This window comes from Pagrus pagrus (assembly GCF_965226575.1).
Source record: "Pagrus pagrus genome assembly, chromosome: 7".
NCBI lineage: Eukaryota > Metazoa > Chordata > Actinopteri > Spariformes > Sparidae > Pagrus > Pagrus pagrus.
Genome location: NC_140191.1, coordinates 29,688,759 through 29,712,682, shown reverse-complemented (window position 1 = coordinate 29,712,682; position 23,924 = coordinate 29,688,759). Strand labels below are relative to the sequence as shown.

The 23,924-nt window shown below is 39.6% G+C and overlaps 1 protein-coding gene across 2 annotated transcripts; it reads right to left on the bottom strand.

The window, feature by feature from the left end:
- Positions 1 to 921: 921 nt before the first annotated feature.
- On the bottom strand, positions 922 to 12,739 carry cndp1 (carnosine dipeptidase 1). Of its 2 annotated transcripts, XM_084357771.1 has the most exons (13): positions 12,674 to 12,727; positions 11,422 to 11,461; positions 10,980 to 11,092; positions 10,216 to 10,359; positions 9,580 to 9,742; positions 7,702 to 7,790; positions 6,814 to 7,011; positions 6,606 to 6,690; positions 4,631 to 4,791; positions 4,377 to 4,541; positions 4,130 to 4,271; positions 2,424 to 2,571; positions 922 to 1,430 (listed from the first exon to the last, which is right to left on the bottom strand). In XM_084357771.1, the coding sequence occupies exons 3-13, from the start codon at positions 11,088 to 11,090 to the stop codon at positions 1,352 to 1,354; spliced, it is 1,485 nt and encodes a 494-aa protein (XP_084213897.1). In that variant the 5' UTR covers positions 11,091 to 11,092; positions 11,422 to 11,461; positions 12,674 to 12,727; the 3' UTR covers positions 922 to 1,351. The 2 variants fall into 2 exon arrangements, with proteins under 2 accessions (XP_084213897.1, XP_084213898.1); XM_084357772.1 differs by lacking the exon at positions 11,422 to 11,461 and having other exon boundaries at positions 10,980 to 11,090; positions 12,674 to 12,739.
- Between the last annotated feature and the right edge of the window lie 11,185 nt (positions 12,740 to 23,924).

Here is a 23,924-nt window from a genome sequence, read left to right as displayed (position 1 = left end):
CCCTCTATATGCGCTGCGGTTGTGAACAAATTTGCCATCTTGGTTCAGACCACAGGGCCTTGTATTGTTATTTTATTATCTTCATTAGTATAGGCTCAAATTATAACCCTCAATTACAATATTTATGAATGTAGTTTTTGGTCTTTTCTGTGACCAAATAAACCTACGATCTCTGCATGAAACATTTGGAAGTTCAACTTCTTTTAACCTCGTTCACATTCATGCTACATATCTACAGAGGGAACAGATCATCCTTCACTGAGTCCACCATGTTGCACCACATGTTTCTACGGTAGCCCAGAATGGACAAACCAACACTGGCTATAGAGAGGGCCTTTCATGTTTTTCGCATTTTTAGCAGTCACTGTGGAGGAGGCTAAGGTGATGGGTATTTTTTAAGTTGGTTGCAACCTACAAAATTACCATTAGATGCCAATCAATTCTAAACACTGAATCTTTAACTATGGATTTTAAATGCACCATAACAAAAATCTCAATCTGAACAAGTGCATTATTTAGTCATAATAAGCTTATTTTCTTTTTTATATGTATATAAAAGAAAAACTTGTGCAATTATTATTACTGTTTTTTGTGTTACAGTATGCGCAACACCTCTTTCATTAAACTAAGCTACACTGCAACAATATTGACTGACAGATGAATGAATAAAGCAAGTGTAAAGCAAGTGTTTGTCTTGAATAGGACCTTGTCTTGTGTAGAGTGCTCCAACACCAGACAATGGCTGGGTTCTGCCTATACATACAGCATCTGCTGGCAGCAGCACATCTGTCTGTGCAGCTTCAGTAAATGTTTCAGTGCTCAATAAATGTTTCATGACTGGCGAAACAATATCTCTGTGTTGGTCTTATTATTAACACTCAACATTTTGACACTTTCTTACATAATAGAAAAACAAAATGGTTGCATTATTACAGCTTTTACTACATGACATACACACACTTACAGTACTGTCTGACATTATACAGAGCACAAACACATACCACATATGCAAAGTGAGTGACGAGAACAGCAACATGAGATCACTTCACGTTTTGACCAATCAATAGGACTCGTACATGCTGCTACATTCACTCACAATGTCTAGATAGGTAGATAGTTTCACTGCTCCTCGTTTTGGCTACATTCATGAGTAGAATAAAGGTGTTATTCAAAAATACTTTTACTGACTACATTACCAGGGTGGAGGTGCTTGAGATGCAGATAAATAAAAGCTTGGCAACACACAGCGAAATGGATGAAAGACAGATAAAGGCACAGTGAAATACTGTTTCAGGGAGAGCTCACTGTAGCTGGAATGGTTTAAGAGGTCATTTAATGAGGGCATGAAACATTACACACCGGTCTTCTTAATTTGGGATACTTCATTCAGGTAGGCGACAAATAACTTGGTTCCTTCGATATAGTTGTACCTGGCAGAAGGAAGTTAAAGGAAGACAAAGGTTAAGTTTGATGGAGACAGTCAGGAAGCAAAGCATGTGTGGGACAACATCTGAGACTACTTTGCATTTACAATCATGTTCTACAAACTTCCACCATCATACACAGTGACATACAGTATGTGTACATAATACCTTCTTAAAGGTCCTATTTGTAAGAAAAGTTGATTTTTGAGTCTCATTCCCAACTAGGGATGCTGGCTGACCCGTCCTACAATCCCAAAGCATCAGTATTAGATGGGTTGGGAATAAGACTCAAAAATCAACTTTTCTTTTTTTCTTACAGAATAAAATGTTAGCATTTTACATTTCTTCAAACCACAGATACATTCAAATTTGTATGAATCATATGTATCATGTCAACATTTCTATAATGTGTCATATCACATTCATATTACATGTACTGTATATAAGCTGACATTATTGATAGAGAGTGGAGGGAACAGTGGTCATGACTGCCAAGCAAGAGACTGCTGTTTGAGGCAGCGTTTAACGTTTCTATGTTTAACGTGACACCACTGGATATTCTTAACAAGACATTGAGATATTTTCCAGACCTGTACCAGGTAGGCCAAAACATGATCTTTTCCTAAACCAAACTGTTTTTTTCATGCTTAAAACTAACCAGACCATAATTACAGTGTTGTCACATTATAAAATTGAACCTAGAGAAACATAAAGTTGCATCATATCTATCTATCTATCTGCAGAAACTGAAATTTCCAAAATTACATCGTAACAAGGATTATTTTAGTTCAAGGATGTGGATGATTAAGAGAGGATAAGACAATGTGAGCCCTGGGGGTTCAGATTCTTTCCTTCTGATTAAATCCCAGTTTCTCTCCTGCATCTTGTGATTGTCTGAACAGTCTGACAGCCTCAACAGAAAAGATAAACAATGAACAATAAAGGTTTTATTCAAAACTCCCTGTTAAATGAAATAGGTCTCTGTTTAAGAAGACAAACCTGCTAATTTTCTCGTTCTGGGAGTGCAGCCCGTCATCAAAGCCTCCGATGGGCATCATGATGATGCTTTTCCTCGTCACGTCCTGGAAGGTTCTGGCAATAGGGATGGTCCCACCCTCACGGATCAGATCAGGGTCCATGTCAAAAACTGGAGAAGGTAGGACATTTTATATTCGAGTGTAATGGAAACTTGTCATAGAATAAAACAGCTGGACATGTGGAGAAATTATATATCACATGTGCCATTTAAGCAAGATTTCCTAAAACACTATAGAATTATAAATGCTTTGTTAAGAGTCATCAAGAGAAGCCAAAAGCAGGAATAAAAGTAATACCATAAATGTGGTGTGAAGAGTCTTTACAGAACTGATCAACCTATAGCTTTTAATCCATTTTAAAAAAAAAAACACACAGCAGGAACCTGGTCAACAATCTCAAACTATAGTGCCATAGGTTAAAAGGTCAGTGATGCAACAAAGTCTCAACTCACTGTTGAAACTAGGGGGTTTCTAAGTAGAACTCTGGCAGCCCTCAGTAATTTGAAAGAAATGTACCCAGTGAGCAAAGAGTGGTCTAGATCACATCTTTTAGACGTCATTTAAGGACATCCAAGACGTCTGAAAGACATCCTCTGGGGAGCCAGAATGAAAGTTTTTTATACGTCTTTTCTGGACGTTGTATAGACGTTTATATGTGGTTTATCAACTAATTCTGGCTGTCAGTGGATGTCCAGATTATGGCCTGACTATTGACATGACCAGGCCATGATCTAGACATCCACTGACAGCCAGAATTAGTCGATAAACAATATATAAACGTCTATACAACGTCCAGAAAAGACGTATGAAAAACTTTCATTCTGGCTCCCCAGAGGACGTCTTCTAGACGTCTTGGATGTCCATAAATGATGTCTAAAAGACGTGATCTAGAGCACTCTTTGCTCACTGGGGTGTAACAGGCCCAAAGAAGTGAATAAGTGCACGTGATGCTGGATGGCTCAGAGGGACTTTATCTGATTTGGTTTTAATTAGATTGTAAGTGTTGCTTTATTTGGTTGCTGGCCTACATCCAAGTATTTTTTCATATACTTAAGTACAAATATAAATTACTGATACTTTATTTGACTATTTATGTAGTTCCAGGCCCTGGACTGAAACCTAGGACAGCCTGTGCATTAAATTGCCCAAATTCTGCGCTCCATTTCAGAGAGAAATATTGTACTTTAAAACCTTGAGATTCTAAACTACTACATAAATTATAGCTGCAGGATATAGCTTTACTATAAATGTGTTTGCATGTCTTCAATCCAATCACATTCATCATTAGGGCACAGGTCAGTATTAAAGTGCTTGCCAGTTTCAGCTTGTAAAGTGTAGCTTAGAGGTTGTTGTTGTTGTTTCATGTGGCGGTGGGGATTTTGAAAACAGTACAGGCAAATAGTAGAAGGAAGGGGAAAAGGCCCCCAATGACAGACTTTATACCAACAATCTACATCTGGTAAGTCAAGCAAATTACTCCCTAATCTCCGCCATTACATACAATGAAGCAAAAAGAAAGAAGATACGTGATTAGACATTGTTGTAATAAATAAAGGTAAGCTCACAAGAGGAAACACAATTTGGCATATAAAAAGTGTTTTTTACAGTTTGACTCTTAGTATAAAGGATTTTAATGCAGTGATATGTGTTTAATGTGAGGTTCTGTACCTCTTTTGACAGCAGCCTTCCCGGCCTCATACAGAGGATGCTGAGTGTCAGCCAGCCAAGGCTTGGCTCCGATCACCATAGTGACTGTCAGCTTGTTAGGACTCTTCCTCTTGGCGAACACTGAGTGAAGGTAGTCTGTTACCTAAAACATTGAATCAACAAGTTAAGAGCAGAGGTAGTTTATGGGAAGAAATTATTGTTATTCTACAGAAGACTACATTAGGCTGGGCATTCACATCCTGTTTACCTGTTTCTTGACCATAGCAGGGTCCATGTTGGGAACTTGTCGAATGGAAAACTTAGCAGTAACCTTAGCAGGGATGACAGTTTTTGTGCCAGGGTCAGAGAAGGCCCCCTCAATGCCATGGACGGAGACAGTGGGGTAGCGCCACATGTGGGCCAGCAGGTCCACCTACAGGAAACATACAATGACAGTCACATATCTTGTTGCGCCCACCTTGCCTTAATTTATTTTGACAATTTTCAAGATTATACCCTAACCTTGTTGCTGTACATAAGCTGGTTGACACCGATCTTGCTCTTGTAGTTGTCAAGGTCAAATTGGATGTCCTGGTACATTTTCCATTCTTCATCAGAGAGGGGAGCTACAGCCTCCCTGATCCCAGGGATTAGGATCTTACCGCTGGGGCTGATCAGTGTGTCTAAGGCAAGAAGTTACTAAAGGATACATTTCATGTGGTTTGAAAGATGCAATATGTAAGAATGACCTGTTGATTTTATACTCCAATGGAATAAGGAAAAGCATACCACCAGAGTAACCATTAACTGCTGCTAATTGTATTTCCTTTATATATCTATGACTCTAGCTAGTTAGCCAGCAGTTGGCTGGACTAATGGGGGAGTGTTTATACTGCTGGCACAGGAATTTTGGACAGCCAAAAGAGGATTTTTAGGCCCAGGTGTGGGAAAGGGAGGAGGCAATGGAAACGGGTTCAGCAGCCTCTCATTGAACATGGCTGGACAGAGAGCACAGTTTCTGAGACCTATGGAGGTCAGTTTGACAACAAGAAACAACAGTACTGAGCTGATTTACTGCAGCTCTGACCTGGACTCTCCATGGATGATGAATGCACAGTGGGTTCAGGGGGGGACAGGAGACAAATAAAGTGAGAGAGGAGCAACAGGAAAGTTGGGGATCAGAGATGCAATGGGGAAAACATGTAACCCTGTGAATAAGGGTTCATTTGACCAAACCAGAGTTAGTGATTGTTGTAATAGTGAAGGTAAACCAACCTAGCATTAAAATGGCTAAATCCCTGTAATAGAAAACGTAACAGCTTATAGCTTGTTTACATTTGTGCCATTAGCAAACAGTTTAGATTAAGCTTTTAAGTTGTAGCTTGGAGGTTGTTGTTTCATGTAGTGGTGAGGATTTTAAAAACAGTACGTGCTAATAGTATGAGGAGGGGGAAAAGGCCCCCAATGACATATATACAGACTACTACTGAAACTTGAGTTTCAGTAACTTCAGTAGACATCTCTATAACACAGTACATTCTATAAATAATGTTAGTTAATTTGTTAATGTTTTAAACTAAATTTCTTACAATGCACCTTTAGTGTCTTGCTTAAAGATATCTCAGTCATACTATACACTAAACAACTCTATTAAACTATGTCTACCAACTTATTGATGAAATACATTGTGATCTCTCAGTCATATTTGTCATTAACATTCAGATTAGTTTGTTTAATTGAGCTGTACAAGAGTTGTTTTTAAAGTAACACATGAGAAAGGTTATATTCAATTGAGGCACCCAAAATGGTACAATGCAGAGGTGAGGCGAGTAAATAAGGCTGAATTACAGACCAAAGCAGAGCATGCAACAAATGCATTGGGAACGTAAGGGGCTCTTAAGCCACATGTATCTAATTCAATTTCAGTTCAATTCAATTCAGTTTGTGGTAATCTTAAAAGGTAATCCTAAAAGGTATTGTGTGTGTATCAAAGCCTGATATATCCTCTTCCCCTCTGCCATGGAGCTCCATTGTTGGTTGATTGATTGAATGATGAAAAACACATCAAGGAGTCACACTGATAGCCTCATTATTATTATTCTGATTATTATTATTTTAAATCTTAATTTTATGTCTTCACTTACATCTCATCTATTCTGTATTTATGTCTTCGATAGGAAACAAAAGGCATGGAGCTAAGTGCCACAGACAGGGTAGGGATGTCGGAAAGTATTGAGAGGGGTACTGCCACAATATTGGTTTTGGTCTTTCCATGGTAATTGGTGACAAGAAAAATCAATGTATTCCATTAAGAGATAATGCAAGTCCTGAGACTTCCTGTTCAAATAAAGGCTGAATAAAAATAAAAATAAGAAATTTTGCCCCAGCTGGTACCTGACATATTGCTGATTTTGGCTCGGTGTCTTATTCTCCTATAAATGACTGAGTGATTGAATGAATTATTGAATGAATGATTACTACCTAAAAATACACTCACCAAGAATGCCAATCAGGTCAGTCATTGGTTCGATCACAGTGCCTCCATAAACACCAGAATGTAAGTCCTGTTTAGGTCCTTCAACCTGCAAACACACCAGAGGAAACCTTCATCATGAAACAGCCTGAAGAGCTGCAGAATGTGACAGTGAAGAATTAAGCACCTCTTATTTGAAAATTGTGTGTTTATGTGTGTGCGCATGTACAACCTCAGCATAGAAGTAGCAGTTTCCTCTGGTGCCGTAGGTGAGAGCGGGCCGTCTGCTGAGCCAGCCGCAGTCTGAGATGATAATGTAATCTACATCAGAGAAGAAGGTGTCTCTCTGGGCCAGGATCATGGCATCCAGGCCATTAGAGCCGGTCTCCTCCATGCCTTCAATGACATACTTCACATTCACTGGCAGCTCCTGGTGGACAGAAAGGAAGACAGTGATACTCCATTATATCTGCTTGGCAGTAAGTCACAGTGACAGTACATGGTCAGGATACACAATGAGCTGGAGGAAAATCTCGGTTATTTTTGAATGGTAAGAATGCTTTTTTGAAACTGTAATAAGGCTTGCGGACACTAAAATCCTAAGTCCTTAGCTGCGTGTGAAACTAGACTAGTCAACACCCACACAGTTCTTTACCCCATAATGCATCCAGCATCTAGCTTAGGCTTTTTGATATGCAACATCAGCTGTGGTATTTTTTTCACAAGACAAAATGGCAGTGTGGATGATGGGAACAGACTATGGCAGTGACTTTGCAGTTTAGTTTGGCTGAAGCTAAGCTCTTCTTTCTCACCAGCCTGAGGGTATGCAGTTTGTTCCCGCCTAATGTGTTAAGTATTTGATTTGACTGAAACAGTCTGCTCAAATAAATGGAAGTAATCTTTTTGCTCTATGTTGCCTGAGGCGTCTCTCTCTGTTTCCATCTTTATTTTCAAGTACTTTTATTAAGACAATGATAATTTGCAACTAAATGCTCTAATCTGTCTTTTGGTCTCACTTGAAGTCACAGTGCTTCTGCAGCTCCCACTCCCTCATACATTTGATTTTATACATCTGTGGCATGACAAACTATACAATACAGTAGTATGGACTTTCTTTCACCATATTGAGGGCCTGGAAAGCCTCCACCGCATGGATCCAGGCTAGAACTGGGGCCTTGTTGTCTGATGCTCCTCGTCCATAAAGGTTACCTGCAAACACAACAATCAGTGAATGAGTCAAGGGTTACGTTGGGCTGGAGATTAAATGGAATGTCCCAAGCTGGTGTGCTGACCTGTATACCTGAGCAGGTGAAGTTCTCAACATGAAACACTGATTGTACAGTTGTTAATATTTTGAATGTCTGATATATTGTTTTGTTGCCTCGTAGATTTTTTTGTTGCCTGGTGATTTTTCTGCTTAAAAAAATCAAACATTGAAGTGAAATCTAATCCAACTAACCACTTGCTATCAAGTGACTGAAGTTCAACAGGTCACATGATGGAGACTGAGCCATCTCCTTGGCAACTGAGGAAAGTTGAAAGCTCACTTTTCTGGATATGATTGGAGTTTTCTGTCAATCTAATCTAATTTCAACAGATGTTTATCTAAAGTTTAGTCACATTCCAATCAGTTCATTCATTCCAATCATTCCAAACACTCCATATACCTGTAAAAAAAATCATTTTGTCCCTTAAAGGATAAGTTCACTTAAAAATGAACATTTTGTCACTCTCTACTCACACCCTCAAAATAACATTTGGTGACTTTCTTCTTAATGTGTTCAGCATTGTTGATTGAATAAGTAATTTTTGTTAATTTGGACACATTCCTTTACTTGTTCACTGAACATGGAACAATTAGGAATTGGTACGCACATTTGGACAAAAAATCCATATTAGTTTTGAAAGATCCACATCACTCAAAACTTAATTTGTTCTTTTACCTGTGCCCAAATGCCGAAAATGTTGTGCGCCAAAAAACATTATGATTTGTTAAACCTGGCGTACCCCCAACAATGCGCAATTTCCTTTTCTAAATTCCAAATCAACCTGGAAATGTGCGCGTGTGGACCCAGCTCATATACTGCTCTCTCCACACCCACATTCAACCATAAATGGTCAATGTAAAGTGCCTCATGAATGTTAACGCATGGAAATGAGCCGCTGATCGATGGTTCTTACAGTGAATCATGGCCACATCGAGAGAAAGATGAAGAAAATACATATTTCTGGCACAGAGAACAAAGTGTTCGTTGTTGAGCTGGAGGTTACAAAGCACATATTGTATATGTTCATTCAAGTTGTCCTAGTAGTGCGATAACGTAGATCTGTAATTGAAGTGAAATCAACTGTGAGAGGTTTTATTATTATGCATAGAATAATAATACCTCTCGCCTCTCACGTTTAATTTCTGCAATCTGCTTAATTTCACCACAAATGCATCCAAACTGTTCGTACACATGGGTGAGCGTTTGCTTACAGGTGCGCACATTCTCCCGTCAAGTTTGTTTTTATAGATCACAACTTTTGTGTGGAAAGTGGCCACTTTTTGACACCCCTGAAGACCATATCATATCAGACCATATCCATGTGACTTCATTAGGGTTCATGAATGTAGTATTTCATTCAGTCAAAGGAATGTAATGCAGGCACAAAAGAGATTGTGCTGGGGGTTGAAAATAATAATCCTGTAGATTATTTCACAAGCCAGCATGATACAATGTTAGTGTATCACCTTGTTCCAGCTCTTGCTTGAAACCGTTGCTTATATGAAGTTTACACAAAATTAAATATATTACAACCAAAGACTCCATGTTTTCTTTATGGCTGCACGATGCCATCAGATGGAAATATAGTAGATGTTTTGTCTGTCATTTTATGCACATTTCACCCAAATTCAGACTGACACATATGCTATCTTTGGAAACCTTGGAAACCATTACAATTGAAAGTTTTTGTTGGTTTGGCAATGGCGACTAAAGAGCATAAAGGCTTTTACCATTGATGTCAGTCAGGTTGTAGGGGTCCGTTGCCCAGCCGTCCTCTAGCTTCGCTGGCTGGACATCCACATGACCGTAGACACACACTGTATGTTTGTTTGGGTCATTGCCAAATTGAGCTGTCACCACTTTAGGCAGAGCTATTGTCTGTCCATTAGGAAGCTGCAGACATTAAGGGAGAGTTAACATTAGCATGAACATTTGCAGTTATACATTTGCTTTACTTTTCCATCCCTCAATTTTGATTTTCAGGTTTCTTAACTTTGGTGGAACCTGAAGTGCAGCAAGAGCGCCTGACCGGTACTGAATTAGGTACACACTCAGCACAGTCTCAGTCTGTATTTATATTTCTCAAATATCGAAGGAATTTCAATGTTTCAGAGTGTGTAACGTTATAACAGCGATAATCTTACAGGCAGGCAGAGGTACAGAGGAGTGTTTTCATAAATAAAAGGTTGGGGTGTGTGGGGTCATCAGCTATTTACCCTCGCTGATGAGCTACTTCTGTTTGAAATACAGATACAGCATACAGTGTACTGTATTTACTAACCAACTGAAGTTAATGATAACATACAAAACTTTAATATCTTAATATTGCCACATTTATGAAGGCAGGGAAGTGCTACGTCACTGACTTCTTGTTCTCCGATGTCCACCAGCTCTACATTTCCTCCCATCAGCCTCAGCTTCTGAGCCACCATCTCCATCATGCGGTGTAGGTCTGGTCTCTTCAAGACATTGCTGGAGTCGCTTTCGATTGCAACCCAGTCCCGCAGAGCCTAAAAAACACACAAACACACGGACACACACACACACATCATTTGAAACATCTGCACTGAATTTATTCTAGTCCCTTTGCCGCTGCTGCACACTACTAGTTTCCAGTGACCAAAATGAACTCTTAATTCACACAGTCTAAGGTAAAGAAAACTGAAGCATGGCTATACATTATCTGCTCATCATAAAAAATTGCTTTTCGTTATACTGCAACGGTTCCTTTAAGAGGGACCTCTAGGAATAATGATTCTTCACATTAACAAATTACTGTCATCAACTTCACTTACAAATGATCCTAATTCTGGTTTAATGCATTTAGCATTATGTGTAGTTCAGCGTTTAAACAGCATTTCCATATTGCATGTCTTCGCCACCTACTTTGTCTGAGCACCATGTCAAAATGGTTTGTATTTTTAAAATGGTGTTTAATTACTATATTACTCAATATTCTCACAAACCTTTAAGGGAATTTGTCAACTTTGTAGGAGAATTAAAGACTGGAAAGAATCTTACAGGCTTATTTTGTCTTAATTTTAAATTTTACCTTACATACCTTTAAAACATTTTCACCTAAAAACAAAGCATTTCTAGTGTTTGGACTCGGAAAAAGAAGATTTTGTACCTCCACATATTCTTCTTGATGGCTGTCAATGTACTGCACCAGCTCCGTATACTGGAAAGCATGGACAGTAGAAATGACCAGCAGGATGGAGGGCAGAACTAAAATGTCCATCTGTTGTGAGAGTCAGAAACTGAATCATTCAAATTGTAGATGGCTGTATTATGGCTGTTTTAACTGCATCAGAGTATATCCAGTATCCCCATTAAAAACATCAGAGCTGTAGGTTAAAAAAAGAGTGTCTAGATTCCCCTAGCACAACCTAAACCACCGAAAAGCCTGTGAAATGTTGTGATTATTAAAATTTTTGGTCCAATTTACCTATTATATTTTCTGTATATTCTAATTGAAGCTATTTTTGTTCTTGGTTAAAATCTACAGATTATTTAATCAGTTATTCTATAAAATGTCAAAAACAGTGTGCAAATGCCTATTATACTTCCCTCAGTCCAAGGTGAAGTCTTAAAATCTCTTCTTTTGTTTCACTGAAACACAAAGATGTTGAGTTTACAATGATATCAGAATCAGAATTCTTTTATTAGTCCCGCAAACGGGGAAATTTGTGCGTCACAGCAGCCAAAAGGACAGTTCAATATAACAATAAACAATAATAGTAAAAAATAAATATAATAAAAAGGTAAGAAGAAGAACTAGAGCAGAAATAAAAATAGAATCGTATATACATATGTACAAATATAAACAGTGTATTCTCATTAATAAATAATAAATATGAAAATATGAAAATTGCCCTGTTAGTGCAAACCAAAATGAGTTATGTATATAGTTTTTGTTTCACAGTGACAAAGAAAAGCAGCTATGCAGCTCATCGAAGAGCCTGTAACTACAGACTGTTTCACATTTTTTCAGTATTTCTTACTGAAAAATGAATGAAAACATTAATCAACCATCAAAATGGTCAATTAATTTTATTAACGATGGCCACAGGAAATCATTCCTGTCTGTGGCCATCAAACTATTCAACCCCTCGCTCTGAGTGTCAGACACTCTGAGTCAATAGGAGGACTCTGGACACTTTGTCTTAAATTGCAAATTAGAGAGAAACAAACAGTGTGCAATGGAAAATGTGTTTTCAACTTTGGCATTATTTATTGCTCTGTATATATGTATATTTAGCGGAGTGTACATTTCTTATATTTTTGTTTTGATTCTTGTTTATATATAGTTATTATTCTTATTATTATTTTCTGCATATTCTGAACTTCGAATGGGAGCAGCTGTAACGTAAACAATTTCCCCTCGGGGATCGATAAAGTATTTCTGATTCTGATTCAGATTCTGAAAATGGTTGCCAAGTAGTTTTCTGTTGATCAGCTGATCATTTAATTGACTTATTATTTCAGCTCTAGTCTGAATGCTTTTTTAAAGCCAACCCCACACCGGAGGATGTAATGTAGACTAGTCTATCTAAATTGTTGCCAGATCAACAAATACATTTTGTTTTAACCAGTCAAAGTTAAGAATATTCACTCTAAAAAAATCAACTTTTAAAGCCGGTCATCCGTAACTCATGTATTATTACACAATTTAAACAACTTTTCTGGTCTTATAAAACCTAAAATTCCCCTCACCAAAAAGAAACGCATCAAGTCATCAATAACACTACACTCACAGTATATCACACACAGCTGTGAATATTTTCAAAGTACAACAACACTGTACATGGCCTTCGGTCTTACCTTGCTCTGCTGAAGGTGTGTGCGACAGTCTTGTCAGGCAGGCAGACTGTGGTCCCGTGCTGTTGCCTGGACATTTATATACCCTCTCTTCATATCAGCCTCCTACTGGGCCCCGGGGTCACACAGTGAAACATTTCCTGACACAATGCCAAGACAGCTGACAAATTAATTTTTTTCTTGCTGACAGGCACAAGAATTACACTCAATCTATTGATCGGGCTCCAAGAGTGCTCACCAGGGTTCAGCAGGAACAAAAGTAGCGTGGTATATGAACAAATTCCTGTTGTCTGTGTTTTGGAATCTCCAAGCAAACCCCTGGTTACACAAAAGTAGAGCGGCTTTTCTTGGTCTATATTAGGCAGGACCCCCATTGTGTGGAACTTAATGCTGAGCAACTAGTAAGCATTCCTAGTTGACATGCAGTTATATTAGATTATTACCCCACGACAGGTTTGTCTGAAAATATTTAATCCCATCACCTCTTCATGTTCATTGGATAAATTGTCCTTGGTAAAAACTTCCTGTCTCTTTCTGTGTGTCCCAGTGTGAGACAGGACAAGAGCAGGGGGATTTGTCACATTAAAATCAAACTTATAGGGGCTGAAAAGACCAAAGCTTTGAGGCAACTGGAACCTTTGTGTGCATGTGTTTGAGTTTGTGTGTGCCTGATTGCACTATTCTCTTTTCATGGAGTTGACAGCTTGTCATTGTCCATGAAGATATGGACTAATCACAGTGAAAATGAAAACAGGAATTAAACAAAAAAGAGAAAAAAACAGTAAAAGTAAAAAAGCTACCCGTTTCAAATCTTACTTTAAATTGCAGCATTTTTGATAAGTGCAACTAAATCTACAAATTTGCAGAAATAATCAATGCTTTTCACTTCTTTCCAGTCGGCAACAATTATAAGTAAAATGATCAGGTAGTGATTAGCAGAGTTTTTAGTGTAAAAGGTGGTCAATAGACACATCATCTGTTGTCTGTCTGCTTGTATACACTGTCAAACACACCTTTTCTCTCCAGCTCTTGAAACTGCCTGCTACTGGATCTGTTTTCAGGAAAATAATAATAATATTGAATCATTTTCAGATCAAAAGAGTAAAATCTGAAGTGAAGTCATGAGTGATGTGTTAAGTGAAAGTTCACGTTAAGTCAAATTCAAGCCACATGACTCGAGTCCACATCTCTGCATGTAGAGCAGGCAACATATTGCTGCAAATATTTTAAACGCATAGGGAGAAGAATACATAAATAAATACAGAAATCAATACATAAATGAATAAATTAAAAAATGAATAAAGTGATAAATACAATTTTAAAAATAGGAAAGTAAATAAATTGTTAAATTAATACAAAGGTAAATAAATGCAGAGGTAAAGTAAATCAGAAATATCAGTTAATGTCAGATTGTATAAATTAATTAATGCCTACATTTATTTTCAATATTATTTTGGTGCAGTTAATGGCATATTAATTTATTTATTGAACCTTTATGTATGTATTTTTTTCTTTTCTTTTTTTCCCTTTTTAGCAGTTTCAGTCCTTTCACTCTGTGTCGCCCTTCGTGCCCTCGCCCTAGCTGCCATCTCCTAATCTGAAAATACAGTCTGACAGAGACCTTTAATCTGTTACTGAACCTGGAAAGGCATGACAGCATGAACATTTGTCAGGTTCAACTTAAAGTTTAGTTTAAGGATGATAATTAAGATTTTAAAATTTAACCACAAAACTAAATAAATATAATCTAAAAAATGTACGGTGAACAAATAGATAACGTATTCTATTATATTTTAAATGAGTGAAAGGATGGGTGAATTCATTGAAATTCTAAGGTTTTTCAAATAAAATAAATTTGCCTAAATACTGCAAACACAGCGGAAAGTCACTGCGGATGTTAATGACGAAATGACTTTAGGATTCTATGGTTGCTATGGGTTGCACATACCTCACTCACACACTGTATGACCTCGTCATCACGTCCGTCTCAGATCCATGAACCAGGAGAGAGACAGCGCTTTGACAGCGCTCATTGTTGAAAGATACATTTTAACTCTTGGCAAAGCTTGCTAGCCAACACAAGCTGACAGTTAGCTTGTTATTCAACGTCAGCAGACAATAAGTTCTTTAGCTTCCCGGTCGGCATGTAATTAGCTGCTTTGCACTCAAATGTTAGGGGAATATTAATATCAGATTTCTCTGTAAATAATTAAAATTTCAAAAAATGACTAAAGTAATTATTTAATCGCAAAGCATGTTAGACATTGTGAGTATCTTTGAAGATTGTCGCTCACAGATTTAGTGTAACTTAAGATAGCTAGCTAAATAAGTTTACTGACTGCAGTGATTAATTGAAATTTGACAGAGATAGGCCTGCAAATTATTGAACTAAATAAGCAAACTGACTGTTCTACATTTTTAAAAACTATTTTTTGAGGGAAAAAGTACTGAATACTGCACAGTCATGTATGTAGCACAACACCTTCAGTGCTTATCAGTGTAGCATGAAATGGCAAAAAATAAATTACACATTTTTATTAGGGAGGAGTTCAGACTGTTATTAGGCAATTGTTACAATATCTTATATTTCGAGAGTATTTCTTTTGCTGTGTCTAGTGAGTAGCAAAGGCAGCTGTTAAGAGCAGAACTATGAAAGTCTGGTCCTGAAAGCATTTATGTACATAATCTCTATTTAACGATTTGAATGACATCATTTCCAGGTAAATTATGTTTAATCTGGGTTTCTGCAAGACAGTCAAATTTACCAGATACTGTACGGATCACTTGCATGGAGATCTGTCTTATTCCAGAGTTTTAAAAATAAAAAGGGGTCAACATTGCATGAGACAGTCAAGGTCAAAAGTTTACATGCATTTGTAAAGAACAGTCCACATGTTCTCGATGGAGTTCAAGTCAGGACTTAGGAAGACCATTCAAAAACTTTAATACAAGCCTGATTCCTATGGAGCCAGATCAAAGCCAAAAGGGTTTGTTAATTTAAAAAATAAAAATAAAATGAAACTGAAAGTTCAAGTTTTGATCTTGAGTTATAAAAAAAAGAGAGAGAATTTTCAAAGGAAAAGGTTCATTTCAATTCTGAAATTCTTTTGAATAAATTATTTATTTTTAATTTTCACTTAATTTAATTTAATATTTGTGTTACAGTGAGGTTATTTTTAGGACCCAAATGCAGAGAATGGAAACAGGAAATCAGTGAGTAAAGGATTTATTTTACAAACTGATTTTTGTAAAAAAAAAAAAAAAATAATAATAATAATAAAATCTAGGGCGGGAGGTGGTGAGTGGAAGCCGGGCTGGCAGATTGTGAAGATAAACGATAAGATAAGATAAAAAATGTATATATTAACATTTGACTAATTTAAATCGGCCTGTAAAATAATTTACAACACAGAAACCTGTGGTAAGTGGTATGTGATGATTCAGATGTGAAGCCTCAACAATATAAACATAACCTGATTCTGGGTAACTGATTTCATTTCAGAGTCCATCTCTAAATCCACAATAAATGACTTCATCTGTGGGTCCCAACAGAGCACCAGGTCCACTGGCAGCAAAACAGCCCACAGCATAATACTACAGCCACCATGCTTGAGAGACAATATGGTTTTCTTGGGGGATAAAGGCCTGGCTCCAAGCATATTGCTGGTCATTGGAGTTTTCCCAAGCTTTATTTAGCTGCGTCTGGAGCAAGGAGGTAGAGTGGGTCATCCAGTAGAAGGTCAGATGGTCGCTGGTTCCATTCTCCAAAATTGATCATTCAAGTTGTTCTATGTATATTTTTGACCCAGCAGATTTGGTTACATTTTCAGAAGACCTATAATAAATTAATTTTTTAACCAAACTTCATACATGTTTTTTTTGTTACAAAAAAAAAAATCATTGGAACTCATGACTGCAATGATAAACAGTACATGTTCTTTACAAGTCTATGTTATCTTTTGACCATGACTGTATTGAATGTATAATGTCTGTGATGATTGTGGACTGTGTGTAGAAGTGATGCGCGGGTCGAACCGTAACCCGGGAACACACCTGTGGGTCAGGCGGGGTTGGGTCAGCTTTACCAGAAAATATCATGGGTGCGGGTGACAGGTCAATGTGACTGACAAAGCAGTGTACAGAGTTAATCTAGGTTGTTAATAACATAAAGCAAAAATTTACAAAAACATAATGTGTGCAAAAGTTCACTTTCCATTTTCTTTTCCCTCTTTCTGTCACTCTTTGTGGAGAAGCCAACATCTGTATTTAACCTGTGTTATTATTTATTATTTGTTTTGGCTGCACACATCCTTTTGGTTATAGTCACTTCCAAAATTGGCACCTGGTTGTGGTTTCACATTTTAACCTGTTCACTTCACAGCAGGACAGGAACAAAGAGGGCGAGTAAGGCTCCAGTATTTTCTGTTGTCCGTCAGGTCTTCCTTTGATTATTATTGCTTGTCAGTCTTCTTGTTAAACTAAACAGTTAAACGCATCTGGACATCATGGATTTTTTGGAACAAGTGAGAGCTTAGCCTCTTAGTGGCTTTTGAATTGATAGTAGTCACTACACTCTGTCTCTCAGTCATACACAGACACACACCACACGCACACAAGCAGATTTATAGTCACGAAGCTCACTGTGAGTGTTTTTCCCCTCTGTAAGTGGTATCCGTACTTTTATTTACACCGCCGATGGAGAATGTTCATAGAATGGGAAGAAACCCAACGCCAGTCACTTCACTTGGACGAGTGCCAGCAGGACGTCCTTGCCTGTTAGAGGGATCACCTTGTGCATACCCTCTTAGTCCTCTTCACTTTTTCATAAAACATGAAACTTGGTACACTTGTACAGTTTGGGACCCTGAACATTTTTCAGAGATGGAGCCATCGCAAAAATTCTACATTTTACTTTCGGCCGTAATTGAATTATGTATTTTGCATCATATCTCCTGAACCATACATAATAACACAGAAAAGATGCTGTCTAACCCTATGTTTTGATGGTCAAGGATTACAATGTATGCTACATCATGAATTGATCAGATAAACAGTTAATGGTGAATTCAGATACGTGGTGATAATGACACTAGATAGTCAGGGTAATATGTCAAAAAACCTTTTACTTCTCCATAGAAGCATGAATTGGTACAGATGTACAGTTTGGGGAACTGAACATTTTCAGATATGGAGCCATTGCAAAAATGTCATGTGGCAGCCATGGCAACCCTTTTTACTTTCCACCATAAGTGAATTGTGTATTTTGCATCATAGCTCCTGAACAAAACATGACAAGACAGAAAAGTTGATGAAAAGTTTACTATATTTTGATGGTCAAGGTGTCACATTCAGTCATTTTTCTTTTGTGGATTTGTGCTGTGGTGTTTTCTGTGTGTTTGTTATGCTTTCAGAGGTGCACTGAGGCCTGGACTACACGAATACGGATATTTTTTTAAGCGGATATTTTTGTCCTCGTTTTAAAAAAAAACTCTGTCCACACCACAGAAATATCTCTGTCCATACGAAGAGGCAAAACGAAAATGATCGCCTCTGAAACCTGCAATGCCATGCCCGTCCGATAGGTGGCGATTAGCAAAATGTAAAATACCACAGAAGAAGAACGTTATGAGCATGCCCAGTCAAACGGTCCAGAAGAAGCAGTCAAACGGTGTCAGTTAGGGTAAAAAGTTATGGCGAAGAAAACGAAAATAGAATCTTTTGTGTGGACCGACGATGAAGTGGAGTTGTTGCAACAACGTTATGTTCATGTGAGAGCTGAGATGAGACCTAAAAGTGCAAAGCACACATAGATAGCCCAGTACATGTCGGCCATTGTTGTTGACAACCGTTTTGCCTCAATGCGCATGTGCGAACGGCTTGTTGCTAGGAGCTTGACGTCATCGCGTCAACACCAGCTCCGTTTAACATCGCTACACGGATCCACTCAATCGGATATTTTTTTATTTCTCCACGTTTTTATCTGTTTAAAAATATCTCCATTTATGTGGGTGAAATGCGTGTTCGTGTGGTTGAGAGGCCCAACTGGACAGAAAAATGTGCGTTTAGGAATATATCGTATTCGTGTAGTCCAGGCATGAGAGGCTGGGCGGGGTTTCCCCTCACCGGAGCTGCTGACTCACACACACCTGCAGCAGATTGGCAATCAGCGCCTCATTGCTCTTTTGCCTTCAGTGTTTTATACTTAATACATCTACCAGCGGCCCTGCTTCCAGTTACTCAGCCTTCAGCACCTCTGCAGCCAACAGCCTTGCCCTGAGTTCCCCTGAGCTCCACACTCTACGCTATCCACCAGCTCGACCTCCTCTTCTCCGGCGGATTCTCCAGCCAGAACCTGGGACTATTCATACCTGCATACACCCTGTGAAGCCTCAATAACTTTCCTTGGTACACTACTCCCTGCCTTGTTATCTACTTCAGGGTCCTATAACACATACTAATTGTAACAGAATCATCTAGCCAAGAATGGCCTCAGTGGATCTGGAATCCCTCCACCTGGCACTCAATGCCCAAGGCATCCTCGTTGGCAAGCATGAGCACATGCTCCGGGAGGTCCAAGCTTTATGCTCCAACGTCACTCAACTCTGCCACCAACTCAACCAGCTTACCTCCCAACAACCTGCACCACCCTCGCTACACCATCTACTGTGAGTAAACTACCTGTTGTAAACTCTGCCCCCCCAAACAGTATTCAGGAGATTTGGGGTACTTGTGGTTGTTTTTTGATACAGTGTTCTCGTGTATCTGATTTACAACCCTCCAGCTACGCTACTGATAAATCTAAGATAGCTTATACTATGAACTTATTGAGAGGAAAGGCAGCACAGTTAAGCAACAGCTTAATGGGAGGGGGGTTCAGCAGCTCTAGATTCACACAGCGCTTTTGTTACTGAGATGTGGAGGGTGTTTGATTATCCGGTACAGGGGGCAGAGGCAGCTAATATATTGTTTTCATTACACCAGGGTTCCCAGTCAGCAGCAGCTTACTCCACTGACTTCTGTATCTTAGCAGCAGAGAGTGGTTGGAACGAGCCAGCACTCGTTAGTTGTTTTTAAGAGGGGGTTATTAGACAGCCTAAAGGACAAGTTAGCCTCTAGAAAGGAGCCAGCTTCCTTAGAGGAATTAATTACCTTGGTCATAGGATAAGACAACCGTCTTAGAGAGAGACAAAGAGAGAGAGAGCTTTCACCAGTGGTAGACCGGCCAGTGAGAGGGGGCGCACTGTTGTGCCAGACTTCCTCCACTTCCAGCTATCGTATTCGCATGAAGCTTCACCGCATCCCCGAGTAGTCATGTGAGTCTTTTCCAATTCATGTTTTTGTAGATTCTGGCGCTGATGACGGCTTTATTGACTCTGCCCTGGTTGAACAAGTACTAATTCCCATTGAAGCCCTCGATGCCCCCCAAGACGTTAAACGCCTTGGATGGACGGCATTTGGCTACAGTCACTCATCGCACATTGCCCATCACCTTAACCATCTCCGGAAATCAGTGAGCTCCTCCAGCTGTTCGTCATTCCCTCACCCACTTCACCAGTGGTACTGGGTCTCCCCTTGCTTAAACTACACAACCCTCTACAGGTCGGCAGCCTCCATTTCCAGCTAGAGCACCTTCTGCCACTCCCACTGTCTCCATTCCGCAACTACACATGCCAAGGTATCTGCCACCATCCCTCCTAAACCTGACCTGTCTCTAGTGCCACCAGTGTACCATGACCGGGCTAAAGTATTCAATAAGGATCTAGCTCTGTCTCTGCCACTTCACCGCCCATATGACTGTGCAATTGAGCTTCCCCTGGTGCTCCGCTCCCCTCCTGGCGCCTGTACACCCTGAGAGAGAATCTATGGAGGAGTACATCAACAACTCCCTGGCTACTGGCTTGACCAGGCCCTCCTCTTCCCCCCTCAGCGCAGGCTTCTTCTTCGTGGGCAAGAAGGATGGGACCCTTCGCCCCTGCATTGTTTACTGAGGTCTCAATGACATTACGGTGAAGAATAAGTACCCCCTTCCCCTGATCGTTCCCTCTTTCGAGCCACTGTGTCATACTAGGATAATCCAGACCTGTACAAACACACACTGAGTACAAACACACACACACCCCCCACACCATCAGCCCACCGCCAATGTGCACTCCACCATTGCCCACCTACCAGTGAGATACCTAGCATCATAATACATAATATACAATATACCGAACCTTTTTTTGAGGCAGTTCGGTATATTGTTTTTTCGGTTTTGTGTGTAGCAGTAATGGATTCAGTGAAACGTTGCAGTTAGCCTACTTGTAAAGGACATCAACATAGTGCATGTTGGTTTTTATTTACTATGCATTATTTTAGGTATTTTATTTTTTTCTGTTACACAGATATGTTTTATTTTGAAAGGGTTTGGTAAATGAAAAAGGAGTGAATGGAGGGTAAATTGATTGAGGAAGGTAAACAAGCATCACATGGATATAAGGAAATTCACAGATAAAGGAAAATAACTACAGTGTTGAACTAAATTACAAAAGTGATTTATTAGCCCGGTTGAAAGTGGCAACAAGGTAAAAGCTTATGGTACATTTATGTTTGTGTTGAAATTTAAGTTTGTTTTATGTAACGTAAAGCTAAATGCCACAAGCTAATTATAGATATAGATACATGGACTAATGGCTTTTTATTTGATTTATTTTAGCTCTTACGTTGTTGTTGTTGTTGGTCATAAAGAATTGCTTCGAAGAATAAAATACTTCAGACCACCACCAGTAAAAGCTTCATTAATTTTAACTGGCGCTACACTACAATTTGCAACACACATTTTGCATTGGCTGAGATCTATAGGGATGCAGGTGATTAGCAGTGACAGCAAGCAGGCAAAGAGGGATTGGTTATCTTGCCACCCTGACTTGCTTGAGGCACTGAATTGAATTGAACGTGCGAAGCAATTGGCTAGGAGGGGCAGGTGGGCGAGGGTGTTAAAATGTAGCGCTCTGATTGGCCAAAAGCTTTTCACTCCACTTACACGCAGATTGTTGTGGCTCAGCGGCAGAATCAACTTCATAGATTGAACTTACATAGAAACTGAAACCGGGGAACTGTGAGATGCAACAAAATGCGTACCTGGAGAGCAGCAATTCGTACAAGCATACTTAAGGGTCAAAATGCGTACCGAGTACGAAAAATGATAATCACAAAACTTCACAACATCACCTATCATTTTGTCCGTATTCGGGAGGGCGATGAGTGGAAGACAGCCTTTAACAACCTCTTTGGCCACTTTGAGTATCAGGTGATGCTTTTCGTCCTTACAAACGCGCCAGCAGTTTTTGAAGGTTCATCAGCAACTACAGCCAAGTCAGCTGAGCCAGCTGACCTCAACCACCTCACCTTTCACCTGGTCTCCCAGAGTCTAGAAACTGTCACATTCATTAATTTTTCTGTTTTTCTGTTTTTTTGCTGTTGTGTTTTGTTTTTTTGGGGGGAATGGGGTTTGTGCTTGTTGTGCTTTCAGAGGTGCACTGAGAGGCTGCGGAGGGGGTTTTCCCTCACCGTAGCTGCTGACTCACAAACACCTGCAGCAGATTGGCAATCAGTGCCTGCTGATAAGCCCTGGTCTTCACTATACCTGCTGCCAGATGATTTCTGAGCTACCTCTCCTCCTCCTCTATGGCAGATTCTCCAGCGAGAGCCTGGGACTATTTATACCTGCATACTCTCTGTGAAGCCTCAATAAATGTCCTTGCTACACTACTCCCTGCCTTGTGGTCCACTTCTTGGACGTGTGGCTCTCTTCCCATGATCTACCTCTTCAAGTTGACTCGGGTAAGCTTGCTCCTCGTTTCACTGGACCGTTTGAAGTGGAGTGGCGAAAATGCATGGCATTCTCGCTTTTCATTTAGGCATCCATGTTAACAGGTAAGACTGTTCACACTGGATGTATGAGACACGCTTCTCACGTGCCTGTCAAGCGTGTCTGCTGCATCACATGACCTAGAGATTCAGAGTCTCGCCTATTTCTACTGAGACAAGCGCGCGGTTCTCGTCAAAAACAGGCCTGAAAACGACCTGTAGACGGTCATATCCAAATCATACCAGCATTTCACTCCAGTTTTAATGTCTGCATCTGTAGAATATGTCACAGACATTAAGAGAATGTTGATGAAGGTTCTCATGTATCCAGGTCATTGTAATTCTAAGTGCTGTATCATAGGCAACTGGCCCCGTTCAGTTTCTTGAAGATGTTTCACCTCTCAAGAGAATACACACAAGTGAGGGGGAGTTTCTTTCACTTTTCTTACACTTTCTCTCCCTACATGCCTCCTTCTCTTTCCTCCTCGTGCTCTCTCGCTCATTCAGGAAAATCATGTCATCATAGTTATTGATCATTATCAAAGGCAAACTCCATGTAAACACAGAGGGTAGGCACGAGCCGCGCTGCAGCAGTTATGGAGCTGCCACCCAGCCTATGTGAACACAAACACGCGAGTGAGCAGCAGCAGCTCAGCAATGCAGCCACCACGTAGCACACAGACATCTAGTGGGTGCTACCACTAGATGTCTGTTACGTCCTCTTCCACCTCTGGGTGGTGTAGTTCTCCCTGCTTGTATTTTCTTTTGGCTGCTCTAGTTCTCTGCCTCTCCCTAATATGTTTCAGGTGTGAATCCTAATCATGGGGTGGAGCCTCTACCTATAAGAGCAGGTCTTCCTGCAGTGTTCGGGCTCTCTCTCATCCCAGGGGTGCCTCCATGCCAACTGTTGCGCCTGCCATTTTCCTGCTTTTGTTATGTTTTCACATCCTTGATTTCCTTTAAATTCCCTGTTTAATATCATTTTGTAAATAAATACCCCTAGAGATGTGCTCCTTTTGACTTTGGTCATTGTTGTGTTGCAGTTAGGATACCTGGTTGTAACATAATGGGGGCTCGTCCTTTGTTGAACTTTTTTTTTGGGTAGGAAGCTGTAGGTTTTGATTGTGACTTTTGGTGAGTACCTCGAGTTTGCTGGGTGTTAGTGATTGCACCTCAATTAGTAGTCGCCGGGCGGAGACAGACTCCGTCACTTTGTTATTTTAGTTTGTTATTTTATTGGTGGTAATCCTTATTCGGTTTGTTATCGGTGGGCTGCAGTTGGCTGTGTAATTGGTCTGTTGTGCCTACGCGAGCTAAACGATAAATCCAGGTAGGGAACCCACCGAAGACTAGAGAGAGGGTGAGTTTATTTTTTTTGTTTTGGTAGGGGTTGAGGTGTAATTGC

What these genes read in the sequence shown, in the direction of transcription:
- cndp1 (XM_084357772.1), bottom strand. Translation starts at nt 11,090, where the DNA reads ATGGACATTTTAGTTCTGCCCTCCATCCTGCTGGTCATTTCTACTGTC. An exon ending in ACTGCTACTTCTATGCTGAG is followed by an intron (nt 6,691 to 6,813) that starts GTTGTACATGCG and finishes GTGTGTTTGCAG; the next exon opens with GTTGAAGGACCTAAACAGGA. An exon ending in AGCTTATGTACAGCAACAAG is followed by an intron (nt 4,542 to 4,630) that starts GTTAGGGTATAA and finishes TGTTTCCTGTAG; the next exon opens with GTGGACCTGCTGGCCCACAT.